The sequence below is a fragment of the Electrona antarctica genome (assembly GCF_951216825.1).
Source record: "Electrona antarctica genome assembly, chromosome: 14".
NCBI lineage: Eukaryota > Metazoa > Chordata > Actinopteri > Myctophiformes > Myctophidae > Electrona > Electrona antarctica.
In genome coordinates, this window is record NC_136795.1 from 28,397,057 (window position 1) to 28,414,134 (window position 17,078).

Genomic DNA, 17,078 nt, shown 5'->3' on the forward strand with positions numbered 1-17,078 from the left:
ATTCAGACTCATGAATATTCAGTAACTTATGCCAAAATAGCATACTAATATGTCCTAAACTTTCCTGGTTCTTCTGCTAGAAGAAATCAAAGTCATTCACTAATGACTGAGTCGAAAGAAGTCAAAATCGTAGTGGTCATTGTTGCTTAGGTTTTGTATAGGCGTATTAATTATGTCTACAAGCAGTCTACTATACTATACTACAACAATGTAGGCTATAGGCAATTAGGTCCTGGCCTACGGGGTATGAGGACCCTCAGGTGTTTAAACCCATTAAGACGAAGACCTGAGGCAGATTCTACAAATGCCTGCTATTTAAAAAAGAATGTTTAAAAATAGCAGATGTACTAAATTGTAAGCTTGCAGCGCAGCACGAGGTGACGCAATGTGAGCTTGTACATCTGCTATTTTTGAATAGCCAAAGCAAAAATCTACAATGACATAGATGCTTTCCTAGTTTTAACGGGTTACCTTATTTATTTATTTATTTTTTGTTTATTTATTTATTTTCATGCCATGGACCCCTAATTGACTTAATTTCATTAGGCCATGAATGCAAGAATGGACTCCCATATCAAATCATTATGAAAAGATGTTTTGGCTTATATTAAATTAAGTCGAATTTTTGTAAAGAAAATCAGGTGCTGCAGATCCTCTCAAACGGCCATTGGGCTATCAAGAAAGGCAACATTCTGTGGGTTGTGAATCTGTCTGAGGGTGTTTTGCATTCTCTCTCTTCCTCTAAAATTGCGTTTGTATTGTTCCAAAGGCTATTTTATGAACAGTAAAGTAGGCATATTGTTTTTCGTAAAATACTAATAATACTACTACTAATAATGTTATTTTATTATTTTATGTTAACATCCTTGCTAATGTAATGTGTGTGTGTATATTTACGCTTTTTTTGTACTGTTTAATCACCAGAGAATTAACGGGTTGATTTGGCCAGGGGGAGCACCATTGTCTATCCAGTGCGCTGCGCGCATCTTCGGTGTCCCTGGATACCGACGACGCGCTCTGCAACTATCTGTTGACGCGCTTGTTGTGGTGTGGCAGTGGTGGAGTTTAGCATTTCAGACGGTCGGTGGCCGCCCGCTACATGGGCAACATGGCTAGATGAAGATGATGACCGGACGGAATGGGGTCGAACGTCCTTTAAGTCAGTACCATGAATGACAGGTACCATAAAGCGGCCCGGGATGGCTACCTGGACCTGCTCAAAGAGGCGACTCGGAGAGATCTTAATGCGCCGGACGAAGATGGAATGACACCAACGTTATGGGCTGCCTATCACGGTAACCTGGAGGCTCTGCGGCTGATCGTTGGCAGGGGGTGCGTATTAACTTGAGGTCTATCACTCACACAATACATAATCATGCAATGAATGCACGAACGGGAAGTAGCAGGCTTACGCCGCTTACGTGGGTGTGCTGCATTATTTTTAGTGCAATCAGAAACGTCGCCTGTGCTGTGCTATTTGTAACAATACACCACAGACAATGTAGGTCACCCTTTCCCAAGGTGATGAGTCCTCAGTACACCGCAGTCGGCGTCAAATGTGTAGGACTCTGACGTGACAAGAACAGACTAAGAACACAGACAGACACAACAAACAACCACTACCACAACATTACTGACATTTGTGCAGAGATCATCAGGTTCAGCTAGGGGAGTGTCTCAAAATTGTGCCTTATAGGGTATGGTGGTGGATTAGTAACCGGTTCTGCTCCTTTCTGCATAGCTCTTTTAAAAGTTACATAATGAATTCGTTTGTAATGAGTTTTACAACACTAAATTCTAGATCATTATGACCATGCTGCTTCTACCATGCATTTTTTTCTCCAAGTAAAGCATGTGCCTATATATGGACAGTTATGGGGACCACTCAAAAGCCATTTAATTTATTTTCTGGCTGACCTGGTTTGCCTGCCAGCCAGAAAAATGGACCTCATTATGAACAGGCTTAATTGACCACAGCTATTGGAGTGACTCATTATAGGCTGTTGCCCAGTGTGTGCAATACAGTAGCCTAATGGCATGGTTGCATGCACATTTGCAGTGCAATGTGCACGCAACCATGCCATTAGGCTACTGTAGGCTATGTTGTTATCTCACATAGAACATACCGGTATTCTTCCACAGTGCATGAATGCAAGTTATGCAACATATGGCCTACAGTAGCCTACAATACAGTATAGCCTACTCTGTATGGAGGAAGTAGCCTACTCACATTCCTTTTGCAAGTAAAAGGCCGGTATTCAAAATTTTACTTTAGTAAAAGTTCAAAGGTATTGGCATCAAATTTACACTTAAAGTAGGCTACTGAATAAAAGTACAAACATTTGTCAAATTTAGACAATTAACTTTCCAAAATAGCAGATGTATTGCGTCTAATGCGTCATGCAGTAGAGGTATAAGTCAAGTAGGCCTACAAAAAATGGAAATACGGAAGGTAATGTAAGGTAATGTCAAATTATCTCAAAATTGTACTTAACTACACATAAAATATATTTTGTTGCTTTCCACCACTGCCTATAAGTAGGTTGTTGCAATGTCTGTAGTCTGTAGTGCATCAGTGGCCTGTGTTTACTTTAAGACCCTCATTTCCCACGAAATAAAAGTAAATAAAGCATCAAAGACATGTACTTCCCAAGAACACTATATTCTTTTTGCGATAACGCAAATCCCTCTGCAAATAAAGCCTGACATGGCATGTATCGTAGTACTATATGTAAACATGGATATATTGTGTCATATTCTTTCAGGAGCCAACCCCAGGGAAATAATGATAAGTTTAAGGCCGAATGACAACTTTATGGATTCAACATGATGCACTTGGCAGATATATTGCATTACATATAGAACAGAAACATAAGTCTGTCAAGGGAATTTCAAATGAAACAACAGAATGATATAGGAGAGGCATGTGTGCAAGGCTCTGTACTGTTCTCAGTGACATCTTTGATAGAAAAAAAAAAAGAAGAAGAAAATTTGGATGAGTCGGAATTTACTATGCGATCAGTACTTAAAAAGAAAGAAAAAGGAAATTGAAACTAACTTTGTGCTAAGTGTGCTTCTGTTATATACATGCACGCTAGCGTGCACCCTAACATGATGCGTTGTGAGCTTCTCAAGCTGCTATTTTTGACAAAGCGATTTGGTGTAGATGGAAAAAAGAAGCGGACCAATTATAGAGCCCTAGGACCCATGTCAATTAAGTTTATAGAATTTAAGGGTGATTTTGAACTTATAACATTTTCATTTTAAGTATTTTAACCTACATGTGATTTGATTTTGGTTTATTGTCCCCTTGGGGAAATCTGTCCTAGCATTTAACCCATCCTCAGCAGCCACAGAGCAGCACTTAGGGACCAACTACAGTTGTAACATCAATGGTGCTGGCAGGAGTACACAGTATATACCTAGAATGCATACGCGTGTTTTGCTGTGGCAGAGTTCACAACACAAACACCGGGCGTGACAACATGCTCCCCCGCAATGGCACCATCGTGGCGCCACTGTGCCTTATTTATCTCATCGTTTCACAGCCATAAATGCTGATAATTGCTGATAATTGTTGTTTACAAAGTGCTCATATTTCACACATTGAATTCACAGAATATATGATACATATAATCCATCACCATAGAAAACCTTCATAATATTTATCTGGGCCACCAGGTCTTAAGCCTGGTTTATACTTTGAGCTTGTAAATTGTACAGAGCATATATTGGGTATTAGTGTTGTGGAAATTAAATATTGTCATTGGTAAGAGAATAAACCAAAGACTTACTTAACTTAATACTAAATGCTGTTTAGTATATTTATTTTATACAACTGTAGGGGGTTGCACCACGTACCTCACACTAAATTCAAACTTAGCCTAGTTATAGCTTAAATGGCTTTAATGCATAAGCCTTGACTTTAAACTTAAAGACATTTTATGTATAACTAGGCTAAGTTTGGACTTAGTGTGAGGTGGTGCAACTGGCTCCTTATGACAAGAATAAGAATATCCACCTCCCTCAAGGGGATTAGGAGACAAAGTTGTTGAAGGCAGAGTTCTGAGAGGCTACAATGGATGCAAATGTAACCAAATGTGCCCGATTCAGTGTTTTGGCTACCGGCCCAGTGCAGGCCAAAGGTCCCAACTTCCAAGGGGTGAAATCAGGGTCGGCAGGCAAGAGGGTGCTAATCGTTGCTCTGGTGGGGCTAGCATGGCACACGTTCCCTGTGAAAACCCGGCAGTGTTATCCATATCAATAATATATCACAGGCTTCTGTAATGGCTTCACCTGGAGCCCATAAAATATTGAATAGTCTCTGCACAGCTCTAATGGAGTGCTGATGCTATGTAGGTATACATGTATATAACACATTCATTTTCTGAAAGGTAAAAATGCATAGGTCTATAAACTTTGCTAACAATTGCTTTCCTAATGATAGGCTGCAATAATATTATCATATACATTGCATAATGGAAAATGGTGCATTTATATAGCGCCTTTATCCAAGGCGCTTTATATAGATTGTGCATTACATTCACCCATTCACACACACATTCATACACAGATGGCGGAGGAAACCATGCAAGGCACCAACCTGCTCATCAGGAGAAATTAAGGGTTCAGAGTCTTGGTCAAGGACACTTCGACATGAACTCAGGGGGAGCCCGGGTTCGAATTGGGAACCTTCCCGTTCCCAACCGGCAACTCTACCCCTGACCCACTGTTATATAATACTTTATAACATCTACATTTTAAACTGTTGCCTACAATTTACAGTGTCAGGAGACGCTGTAAATCAGTGGAATAGCATTGTGGAACAATGCGTGCATTAGCATTGTTCCACAATGCTATTCCACTGATTTACAGCATGGAACAGTACAACATGTGGAAGCAAGGAAACAACTGTAGGCTTGCATATAGTCTTATATTCTGTCACAGAAATGTGATCCACACACTTGACTTCCCTCCTCAATACCAGCTATGTACAGTGTGCCACGACATTGCTAGGAATTCATCATGACATCACCACTTGTGTACGGTTCGGTTGTGCTTCTGAGTCATGCCTAATTTATGCTCTGTTGTACATCAGTGTTGCGCACTGGCAATAGTTGATCTACAAGCTCACAATGCGTCATGATGCGACGTGTTGTGAGCTTGTAGATGAGCTATTCTTTTGGCACGGGACACCGTCGGACGACAAAGTGCAACCACCACTGAAAATGGATACAGCTAGTGTAGTTGTCAGAGCTGACAATCCTGTGGTCATATTTCAGGCCAGCAGCAACACAAAAAGAGGTAACCCTTAGGTCATGGGCTGTTGGCCAACAGTGGATGTGAATAAATGTATGTGGGATCCAGATAACAACAGTTAACAATAATAGTAATACCGTTTGTAAGGTCAAACGGCCCTTCTGTCTATCAGCAGTTCTGTGCCATTTAGAGTAATTTGTGCCTTCTGACTTCTGTATTTTCCTGATGCATGAAAGCAATTTAGTGATTAGTGTTACTGATTGTTTATTATTAATAAAGCTGGGGATAAAACGGGTGTTTCATCAATGGGTGATGTGTGGACTGCTATATATACTGGCTCATGTTGCACCAAGCTAACAATTAGCCTTTGGAACAGGTAGAATCTGCACCTGGCTCGCTGATAACAAACTATCTTTACTCCTGGGAAAAACTGAATCCATTCTCTTTGGATCTAATAGTAATCTCAGCAAGGCAAATGGCTTCTTGGTTAGAGTGGGTGACAATGTTATCACACGTAAAGATGAAATTACCTACCTAGGTTCCATCCTGGAGGCTAATCTTTCCGGTGATAAAATGGCCACCAACGTAATAAAAAAAGTCAACCAAAGAACAAGATTCCTTTACAGGATCTCCTCACTGGTCAACAATAACACCTTGAAGACCTTAACAGGAGCCCTCGTACAAGGTTTCTTTGACTATGCATGCACCTCCTGGTACCACAGCACCTCAAAGGCTCCAGACTTCCCAAAACAAACTGGTCAGGCTCCTACTTGGCGAACCCACCTCACCCCTGCCCACTTTGACAGGCTGGAATGGCTTAGGGTCGACGGCAGAGTACAGCATCTTGCAATGGGTCTGGTCCACAAGATTCGATACACCACCAAGATACCCATATCCACACCCACAACACCAGAGGGAGTGCAACGAACCATGTACAACCCAGATTCGGCACAAACAAGGGACTCAATTCTTTTCGCTCTTATGTCACCAAAATGTGGAACGCCCTACCAACAGTCATTGAATCATGCGAATCCCTTGACTCCTTCAAAACCGCTCTCAAAGGGCACCTACGGACGGTTGCAATTCGAAACTGGCCCCCGTAAAATCTGAATCCCCCCCCACCGCACCCCCCCCCCCCCCCCCCCCCTTTTTCCTTTTACCTCCTTTATGATGAACTCCTGTTCTGTTCTTTGACTATATAGAAGTGTCTATTTGTACGTCTCTAAATGTTTTGATGAATTGAACATGGTGGACCCTCTTGTAAACAAGTGTAATGCTTAATTGGGTCGTCCACTCACAGTTAACAGTCTTTGTATTGAGTTTGTGCTTGAAATGTACTGTAATTCTGCAAACTGTTAATAAATATTTCAATCAATCAACAGGCCTATATGGATCACTGATTTGTGATGGGTTTTGCCTTTCGCAACAAATGTTGTATATTTGTTGTATAACTTTATTAAATAAGTATGTAGACAATGTTGTTTGACCTCTGCTTCCTCATGTCACACAGAGGGAACCCTGACAAGTGTGACATATGGGGGAACACACCACTCCACCTGGCAGCTGCCAATGGACACCAGAACTGCCTGTCCTTCCTGGTGTCTTTCGGTGCCAACATATGGTGCCTGGACAACGACTACCACACGCCGTTGGACATGGCCGCCACCAAGAACCACATGGACTGCGTCCGCTACCTGGACAACATTGCGGCAAAGCAGAGCGCCCTGAACCCCAAGCTCATCAGCAAGCTGAAGGACCGGGCGTTCCGCGAAGCCGAGAGGCGAATCAAAGAGTGTGTCAAGCTGCAGAGGAAGCACCACAAGCGCATGGAGCGTGAGTACCACAAGGAGGCCTCCGTATCGGACGCCATGAGCTACTCCAGCTACACTAGCAGCTCTGTGAGCCGCAAGCTGCAGCATCTCAATGCCGCTACGATGAACGTGCCATATTCTCAGGTCAGTTTTGTTCCACCTCTCACCTCTCTTTAAATTGTAAAACATTTTTATGCCTCCGCCAGCTGACAGCCGTGTCCAGAGGCATAATGTTTTTGGGTTGTCCATATGTATGTCTGTCCATTCCAACCTTGCCAAACAATGTCTCAGGGAGGCCCTCAGGAAAAAACTGTCCACTTAGCCTTAAGGATGAACTGATTAGCAATAGGTGGTCAAAGGTAATGGACACTGTGACCTAACAAAACGCGTTTAACTGCTTTCAAAAGGGCCTATTTTGGGCATGTCGTTATATACGACAATTTTCATGACATTTAGGAGATTTGTCCTATTTTTAAAACATTTCAAATACTTTCAAACATTTAAAAAAATATCTTAAACTGCGAGCTCAAGTGTGGCATTGCGACACTTTGTGAGCTTGTAGATCGGCTATTTCCACTATTTGTCATACGACAAAGTATATAGGTTACGACTTAAGTGATTACATTACTTTGAAGTCTTCATTGTCTCCACCAGGCCGAAGGCATGGGGAGAGAGTATGTTTTGCACTCCGTCCGTCCGTCCGTGTGTCCGTGTGTCCGTCCGTCCGTGTGTCCGTCCGTCCGTCCGTCTGTGAACAGCTAATCTCCGGCATCGTTAACCCGGTCGATGCCAAATTTCGCACACACACTCCCTGGATGCCAACGATGAACCTCTGCCCCAAAATTTCCAGAACGGCCTGTTGTAGCGCCACCAGGAGGCCGCTTTGTGCAAAACAAGTTTTTGGACAGTACACCTACAGATTTTGTCCAAACATCACGCAAATTGGTACACAGTCTCTCTAGAGCCATTCAACGAAACGGGTCTTTCAGATTTCTCAGACTCCATCCTGATTGGCTAAGATTGGCTTCCAAAGTTTGCAGGAGTGCTCAGTTTCAAACAAAATGCTGCAAATCATGAACACATCGTGTGATTTCCGTGAAATTGCGCACGCACATTCCCACTAGGCCGAGGAAGAAATGCCATGTGAACATTTTCAACTCAGCCTCATGGTGGCGCTATAACTGGCCGAAAAGTGTTTTTACCTCCAACTGCACGGATTTGTGGATAACTTTGTATGCCAACTCCCTAGAGGCCAAGGAAAAACCTTTGCCTGGAATATTTCACATCTGCTCTTTATAGCGCCACCAGGAGGCCGACATATGTAAAACACATTTTCTAATATTACTCCTTCAGATGTTATCCAAATTTCACACAAATCGGTACACATGCTCTCCATAGTCATGTGATCAAGACGGGTTTGTTTGATTTCTCATAATCCACCTTCATTGCCTACGATTGGCTTCTAAACTTTTCAGGAGTAGCCCGCTTTGTACCCGTTTTGTACAAATCGCCACAACTACTCAACGCAGCGTCCGATTACGGTGAAACTGTGCATGCATATTCCCACTAGGCTGAGGAAGAAATGCCAGTTTTCAAATCAGCCTCATGGTGGTGCTACAACAGGCCAAGCCGTGTCTCACACACACACACACACACACACACTCCTGGTGGAGACCTGTGCCCAGAAGGGCACTTTTTCTAGTTACATACTATTATGAGTCTGGACAGACACGCATGTAAACGGCAACTGGATGGCAAAGGCATTCCTAAATTTAGGAATTTAGCAGATGCTCTTAAACCAGAGCGATTTACATACATACATACATACATACATAAAAAGTAGTTATCATGAATCATACATTACGTAAGCTAAGAACATAACACTGGAATATCTATATAATTAAACTATGCATGTATACTTTATAGTGTTATGTCAGCAGCATGTCAGCGGCATTGAGATGCTTTAGTTGTGACTGCTTGTGACTGATTGCTGTGTCGTTTCTCTCGTGTCAGACTCTTCACGCCACAAGCAGGGGGAAGACCAAGATACAGAAGAAGCTGGAAAAGAGGAAGCAAGGTGGCGACGGGACGTTTAAGATCTATGAAGACGGAAGGAAGAGTGTGCGCTCGCTCTCTGGCCTCCAGCTGGGCAATGACGTCATGTTCCTCAAGCAAGGCACTTATGTCAACCCGAAGGACGGCCGCGGCCGCCGCAACGTCCGCGACATGTTCTCCAGGGACAACGACGACGCCATATCCCGTGCCATGAGCGAGCCAGACCTTCACCACGCAGCCGATGTGGAATACTCTGAGATCAGCACAGACTCAGGCCATGACTCTTTGTTCAACCGGCCGGGTCTGGGCACCATGGTTTTTCGGAGGAACTACGTGAGTGGAGGGTTGTTTGGAATTGGTTCCAAGAATGGATCCAGTGTGGTGGACACGGATCAGCCCGGCGGTAACGTGCGATTGCGCAGCAGGCTACAGCACCTCGCTAGCATGGATGAAGACAGCATCGGCAGCGCACACAGCCTGCAGCAGAGGAATGTGCAGGAGTTGCCCTGGGACGACGTGGACCTGGGGCTGGATGGGGATGACGAACCCGAGACAAGCCCCTTGGAGGTCTTCCTTGCCACCCAGAGCATGACGGAGTTCCTCTCCATCTTCAGAAGGGAGAAGATAGACCTTGAGTCTTTGCTGCTGTGCTCAGATGAGGATCTCAAGAGCATCCACATCCCCCTAGGACCCAGGAAGAAGATCCTGGATGCCTGTCAAAGACGTCTGGAGACTCTTGAGGACCCAGACTGTATAGAAGATACAGAACTGTGAGTTTTGATGATTTTCAGATTCAGATACCTTTATTTGCCATTGTGTATACACACATAGGAATTTGCTTTGACATTGACATGAGTGCATTCAATTCTATTTTCACACAATACCAACAGACACAAGACAACACTTTTCATAAAGAAAAACAAATGAAGATAAATGTCTAAATAGAAATGTTTCTAAATAAAGACACAGTTGGAGCTGATCCACACTGTTCCGTAGCCTACTCTATTGCCTAATTTATGCTTGTGTCGCGTGATGAATATAGGTGATCTACGAGCCGACAGTAGAGGGTATGCGCGTGACATCATCATCATACCCGGAAATTATGCGGGAACGCTTACTGAGTGGCGAAAAAACAACTTCCTGGCCTTGACAGCCCATACATCCAAACAGAAAAGTTTTGATTGCATTAAACAACGTTATACTCACTTTGCCACTCACTTTATGCATGCACATACATGTTGTCGGCTTGTCGATTGGCTATTTTGGTATAAATCAGGCTTACCTCTGCCATAAAACAAGATTTTTTCAGGCATACGCAACATGGTACATGCACCCCTAAAACAGTGGCATGTGTTTGGTCTGATGTACTAACAGTCCGACAGGCATTAGTCCGACACCCTACTCAAAACTCAAACCCTAAACTTAACCTCACAGGAAGTCATGGGTTAGTTTTAACCTGCCATGGGTTAGTTTTAACCTGCCACGCATGTCGGGAGCCACGGGTGAGTCTTAACCGGCCACAGTTTAGTTGTAACCGCCCCCTTAACACCTTGAGCGACGGTGTTTTCGGACTGTTAGTATGTCTATATGCACCCCATGTAAAACATCATATGTACATTCATATGCTTGTATTCTCACAAACCTCTTTTACTTTTACTATACAGATGATGTTAGCTGATGGTCCTGCTGGGCGCTTATCACTGCCGTGCTGTGGAGCGAATATAATGGACACCTCCGTGACTTACTGTACCATCCCTCAGTCAGTTCCCTGGTAATGCTGTGGTAAGCCAGGGAGAAAGGCTGTTCTTAATGGAAACCAGAGGAAGCCTGAGCTAAAGTCTTCTTGTCCTCCTAGACTAGACTAGGCTAGTTAGATTCAGGGGAAGCACTGAAGAATGAAGATGTATTGTATTGTCTCAATCGTAGCATCATAGAATGTAGGGTTAGGGCTATAGGGCCTCCTGCACTACATGAATGCATGCATGCACGAATGAATGAACTGAATGCATATTGTGAGAGTTCAATGTAGTGGTGCAGGGTCTTTGTATGCCATGTGGCATAATTAACATAGATTTGGGGGTCTGTGTCCCTTTAAACATTTGCCCCTGTGGGGTACCACCCCTTTGTGCCTGTGTTCCTTGTGCCAGTGCATTTGCTTAAATTTGTTTAGTTTTTTTAAATAATTTATTGATACATTGTTTAACAATGAGCTCAACAATTGCTTCTGTCAAACATTCTAGGAAATAGCTTTGGCCTGGCATTGTACCAATATCCATTTATTTTCATTTGTCTGTACATGTTTACATACAGTAAGCCAGGTCAAAGGAAGCTTGGCTCGCTGTCAAACTTGGCCAATTTTATGTAGAGACATGTCTTGAATTCTCTTTGTGTAAATGTACAGTACTTACTATGTGAAATACATAATTTACAATACATAAAATATGGCATGTGAAGGTATTGTATTGTGCCTGTCCAGTTCATGCCCTATAGGGTTTTATATGATGATAATGTCTCAAGTTATATCAGAAAAAGTGAAAATCATATTTTCAAAGTGAACTTTTTGCTTAATACATTTTACTAATTCAAATGCTGTATTCTATTAGAATAATTAATAACCAAACCAACAACAACCAAATGTGCCTGTTTTTACTGTTTCCAGACTATTACTATTTGGATCAGTGAAAGTATTGTCTTGGTCACTACCTGTTCACATTAAGCCAGGATATCCATCTTTCTATTTACATTTCCTGCTTGTACCAAGTGAATGCTTGTTTTGGCATCCTCAACCAGCCTGTACCGGCTGCTCACGCAGATTACACAATCATTATTGATGCTCACTACGCATCGCAAGAGATGAAGTCAGGAAGCGCGACTGTCTGAAAATACCATGGCTCTGATAATTCCATCGTAGCTAAGTTATCAACAGGAAACACTGTCAGCTTCCCCCTACAAGTTGTTTGGCACTTTCTCAGGTCATGTCCCAATGTCAGCTTGGATATGTGTCAGGAACTCTACAGCATATATATGCACATTCAACACTCATTTTCAAAACAAATTCATGGCACCTTCTAAGACAAGACCTATTCCTATCATCCTTCCATAAATATAAATGTTATTATGAAATGTCAAGGTAAAGCAAATGACGAGACAGAAACATATCAGTACTTAGTTTTCATTGAAATCATAACGTGTACAAATGGACCCGTACGGGTCCATTTGGTTGCATTTGTACACTCTGAGTTAAACTAACTCTGATGATTTTACAGTGTTGCTTACAGAGCTCTCATTCATTCCTGTACCAGGCTGGGTCATGTGTTGTGCACTAGTCATTTCCTCCCCATATCTTCTGTGAACTGGGTTAACTTTTATCTTCAGCTAAATGAGGTTGGATACAGAGGGTGAGATCAGGGGGAAGCGGGGGTGGAGTGAAATAAGAGAACATTTTAGGCTGGCTGTCACGTGGCTGAGTCAAATATAGTGCTCTTAGGCGTGGTTCGTAATTCTTCCCTTGTGTGCTCACAAGAGGCCTTTCTTGTGTCTGTACAGAGACAGGAAGGAGTCCAGCAGATTATGTGTACAGTCTAGCTCTAACCCCATACTATACCACTTCATAGCTTCTGTGAGAGTCACCTCGATCTGACACGAAACTATAGCTGATCACCCTCAGACATGGAGACTCCTGGTACAGACGAAGCGAGCACGGAACAGAACACACCGCTCTCTGAAACCCAAGACAACTCCCAAGGAAATGAGGACACAGGAGATGTAAACAGCAGCACAGGCCCATCTGTGGCCTGTTCCTCGGACACGCCGAGCACAGATGTGCTGTGTGATTCCTGCATCGAGAGCCCCAGTAGAGCCCTGAAGTCCTGCCTCACCTGCCTGGTGTCGTACTGCGGAGCCCATCTCAGACCCCACCTGGAGAAAACCAAATTCCAGAATCACCGGCTGGTGGAGCCCCTTCCTGATATAGAGTGTCGTACGTGTGAAGTCCACCGGCTTCCCCTGGATCTCTTCTGTCTGCTGGACGAATGCTGCGTCTGCCAGGAGTGTGACGTCCAGGGGCACAAGGAGCACACGACTGCATCTGTAGGGGACACTCGAAGACAGTTTGAGGTTATAAACACACACACGCGCACACACACACACACACACACACCACACACACACACACACACACACACACACATTTTTTTACGTAAAGTTTGTTGTAATCAACTATGTATATGCTTTAAAGACCGAAATAAACTATTAATTCATGTGTGTCTGCACGTGTACAAATGACGTGTACAAATAACATGACCGATAGATAGCCTACATACAGTACACACATGACTGAGTATTAAATCAGTAATGATTGACTTTCAATCTATTTAAGGGCTGATGATGTCTAGCACAAAGAACACAAACGCTCCTTTAATGCGCACATTCTTGTTTGACAGCCTGATCTAATATCTCTTTCTGTTTGTGTTCAATTGTGTGTAGATGGACCTGCAGGAGAAACAAGCCGAGGTTGTCAAAACCATCTCAGCAGCTGAGAAGGCAATTTGCAAACTTCAAAGTAATAATGTAGCAATAGAGGTACAGTATCTTAAACCCTTGAACTAGAAAATCATTTTCTGAATATTTTGGAAAAATAAATGGGACAATCTGTGCCTATAATGACATGCCTAAAGAAGGGACACATCATGTTGTCACCCTCACATGCTGCTTTCATATTGTCACTTGACTTTTTCAGTGTTCAGACTTCTGTTGCAGGGATTCTCAGTGTGGTGGAGCAGCAGTTTGCCACGCTGCAGACAGCTGTGGAAGAGGCCAGGAGGGGGGTAGTGGAGGAGCTGGAGTGTGAAAGGAGACGGGCTCTCAGGCAGGCGGAGGGCATACAGGCACATCTGGAACAGAAGAGAGCCGAGTTGAAGAAAACCGTTGCACGCATGGAGAAGCTGGCGAGGAACAAGACCGACGTCGACTTCCTGGAGGTGAAAAGGGAACACGACTATATACACAGTGACAGTACTGCATGTGCTTGGAAAAGCCCAAAACACTCATGATCTGATGTGTGGGAAAGAGTACACAACATTCTCTGGGTTTATTTTGGGTTTTATCGTGTTGAATGTGTATACAGCGCGTAGGCATGTCTGTGGAAAAATCCTCCCGATCGCTTTGTGGAAAAAGTCAGTGGTGGATGACCACTGAGTGCTCAGTTTAAGCCCTGGCCTATTCTAACAGTTTCAAAATAGCAGATCTACAAGCTCACAGTGCGTCACAATGTGAGCGATGTAAGAGTCACAGTATGATCTGGCGATGCATTGCCAGCTTGTGCATCTGCTATTTTAGAGCATTTTTTGAAAATGTTTCAAAGCCTTTCTAAAATCTTGCCTTGATGACATGCCTTAATAGGGATGCCAGGGTGAAAGTGGTTAATCACAAGATGTTTTCTATCACTGAATATCGGCTATTGTCTCTGTCGGGTGGAAACCTCATATGTCCAAAACTGTTATTTTTCAGGATTCAAATAAAAAAATTACAAGTAGCAGTTCTACAAGCTTGTGGATCAGCTACTTTTGTGTGACGCTGCTGTAGTAGGATCAAGTAGGGCATTTATTTACAAAAAGTTAGAATATGCAGATAGGAGGCTTCTGCCCGATGGCAACGATATAAAGAAATCCGGATTCTTCACCAAGTTACTGTATGCATTGCATCTACTGTATGTTGTTTTCACTGTTCTTGTAGAAGTACTCGCATTGGAGAAAAGGAATGGTGGATGTGTGTCTGCCTGGTTGGTACATCAGCCTCACGGACCACCAGGCCTCCTTCTGCAGTGTGGTGGCAGACGCCACACAGGAGCTGTGTGACCACATCCGTTCCTGCTACATGGAAAAACTGAAGATCTGTAAAAATGGTGGGTTGTACACTATAGTCACAGACCCATTTTTATGAGTCATGAGTAAAAAAATCATTGTAAATGTATTGTATATTGTATCTTTTGGGTATTGCGCTGAAATGTGTGGATTCCCCTGCACCTGTGATTCCAGATGGGAAATGTTGAATTATTGTACCGGAGGCTTAAAATGATCGTATTTGAAAGAAAACACCATACACAAGACGTCTCAAGACTGCAAGAGATGAAAACGCATCACGCATGCAGAGAAGCAGGCAACTTCCTGGACCTTACACAAATAAAAGGCTGAAACTAGACTGGAAAGACGTGACAAGTGTTTTTAATGCCTCTATAGGGTTAGGGACATACTAAGCGAAGTATTCCATGAAGTACTTTGAGCAACGTGTTGGATTCATACGATTTGACGTTTATGGGTAGGCCTTACCACTATAATGCCTCTGGTTTCAGCGGAGAATAGTTTTTTAGAGCACAGACCATCTTGTAGGATCTGCTAATTATACCAGATCAGAAAACTGCAAATGAAGTTGATCCCAATCTAGGTCATTGTGGATTACGGAACCATGATATGCCTGCCATTCTGTAAATTCTCCAGCTGGTTCCTGCAATCTTATTTTTCCAATTCCAAAAGTGTTGGTTGTATATGAAGAGTAATCTGTCTTTTATGTGTACATTAGGTATTAAAACCATCATCAATGCCCCAACGACAGAATCTCAGCCTTCATCCCTGCCACACCCTGACACACGGGAGGACTTTTTGAAATGTAAGGGGCAATCAAATAATTCATCACTTTTGAATATTCTTTGCCAAATAAGTCTACTTAATACTTTCATTGGTTAAATATTTTATAAAATTTACAAACAGACTTAACCACTTACGCATTGCATGATCATCAGCTATTTTCACTGCATTTTGCAACACTGTCATATGATAGTATAAAATAGGGCATTTAAAAAATTGTATTGTGGGAACGAATCATGAAATATGGAGATACAAGGTTTCTTTGCATGACAGAAAGTTTTTCCACTGCAGATAAAAGCCGTTTGACCTTTGACCCAGACACCGCCCATCACTTCCTGCGACTGACAGAGGACAACAGAAAGGTGACAAACACGAGCCCCTGGCAGCACAGCTATCCGGACAACCCTGCTCGTTTTGAGTACTGGCGGCAGGCCATGACCTCAGAGAGCCTCTACCTGGGGAGACGCTATATAGAAGTAGAGCTGGTCGGGGAAGGGGCGCACGTGGGCGTCACCTACAAGAGCATTGACCGAAAGCTAGAGCAGAGCAGCAGCTGCATCACTGGGAATGATTTTTCCTGGTGTCTGGGGAGAAACCGGCGAGGTTTCTCCGCTTGGCATGCTGGTGTCGAGACACCGTTGGAAGTCACTGAGATCACAAGGGTCGGGTTATACATTGACTTTGAAGCAGGCTCAGTTGCCTTCTATAATGTGACTGGGACAATGACTCTGCTTCATGAATACAAGGCTCATTTCATGGAGCCCCTGTATGCCACTGTCTGGCTCTCAAAGAAGGACAACATGGTTTCTCTAATCTCTACAACAACATAGTTAATGTTAATGATCCTCTTTGTCCTTAGCTGCATGTCATACAACCATAATATGCCACCATGGAAGATTTGTAAATACACGTTTTATATCCAGTAGAAGATATTGACTCTGAGCATATGGATAGTTTTTTGTTACAACTTTTTAAGAGTTTTTTTTACAACATTAATATTTCCTTTTTTATATTGTTGATGAAGTAAAGGCAATTGCTATTTATTCTTATGTATTGGTGCCTGTGTAAATTATCCAACAATTTAAGCAGTTGTAGACTAATTGAAAAGGTTACAGTTTCACTCATCTGGTTAAAGTATAGTATCAGAAATGCAACTACTTTATTTGTCCCACAAGTACATCAAGCAATCATGTCTATAAAATAAATGATAAAGTTATGGGTCATAAAGTCATAAAGAGATCAAGAAATGATTATTTCTTCAATAAAACGTCAAGGTATTCCTGAAATCAGTGACATCTGTGCACTGCAGCAA

General features: G+C 42.9%; 2 protein-coding genes across 2 annotated transcripts; both read left to right on the forward strand.

Moving 5' to 3' along the window:
* The first annotated feature begins 1,160 nt into the window (after positions 1-1,160).
* Positions 1,161-11,582, forward strand: ush1ga (Usher syndrome 1Ga (autosomal recessive)). The gene is made up of 4 exons (XM_079519861.1): positions 1,161-1,332; positions 6,770-7,214; positions 9,084-9,895; positions 10,790-11,582. Exons 1-4 carry the CDS (start codon positions 1,169-1,171, stop codon positions 10,791-10,793), a joined length of 1,425 nt encoding a protein of 474 aa, XP_079375987.1. The 5' UTR covers positions 1,161-1,168; the 3' UTR covers positions 10,794-11,582.
* Positions 11,583-12,705: 1,123 nt separating this feature from the next.
* On the forward strand, positions 12,706-17,078 carry LOC306936710 (tripartite motif-containing protein 16-like protein). The gene is made up of 6 exons (XM_079520321.1): positions 12,706-13,241; positions 13,611-13,706; positions 13,871-14,104; positions 14,859-15,027; positions 15,702-15,788; positions 16,058-17,078. The coding sequence occupies exons 1-6, from the start codon at positions 12,795-12,797 to the stop codon at positions 16,594-16,596; spliced, it is 1,572 nt and encodes a 523-aa protein (XP_079376447.1). The 5' UTR covers positions 12,706-12,794; the 3' UTR covers positions 16,597-17,078.

What these genes read in the sequence shown, in the direction of transcription:
- LOC306936710 (XM_079520321.1), top strand. Translation starts at nt 12,795, where the DNA reads ATGGAGACTCCTGGTACAGACGAAGCGAGCACGGAACAGAACACACCG. An exon ending in ACACTCGAAGACAGTTTGAG is followed by an intron (nt 13,242 to 13,610) that starts GTTATAAACACA and finishes AATTGTGTGTAG; the next exon opens with ATGGACCTGCAGGAGAAACA. An exon ending in GTAATAATGTAGCAATAGAG is followed by an intron (nt 13,707 to 13,870) that starts GTACAGTATCTT and finishes TTCAGTGTTCAG; the next exon opens with ACTTCTGTTGCAGGGATTCT.
- ush1ga (XM_079519861.1), top strand. Translation starts at nt 1,169, where the DNA reads ATGAATGACAGGTACCATAAAGCGGCCCGGGATGGCTACCTGGACCTG. An exon ending in CGGCTGATCGTTGGCAGGGG is followed by an intron (nt 1,333 to 6,769) that starts GTGCGTATTAAC and finishes CATGTCACACAG; the next exon opens with AGGGAACCCTGACAAGTGTG. An exon ending in TGAACGTGCCATATTCTCAG is followed by an intron (nt 7,215 to 9,083) that starts GTCAGTTTTGTT and finishes CTCTCGTGTCAG; the next exon opens with ACTCTTCACGCCACAAGCAG.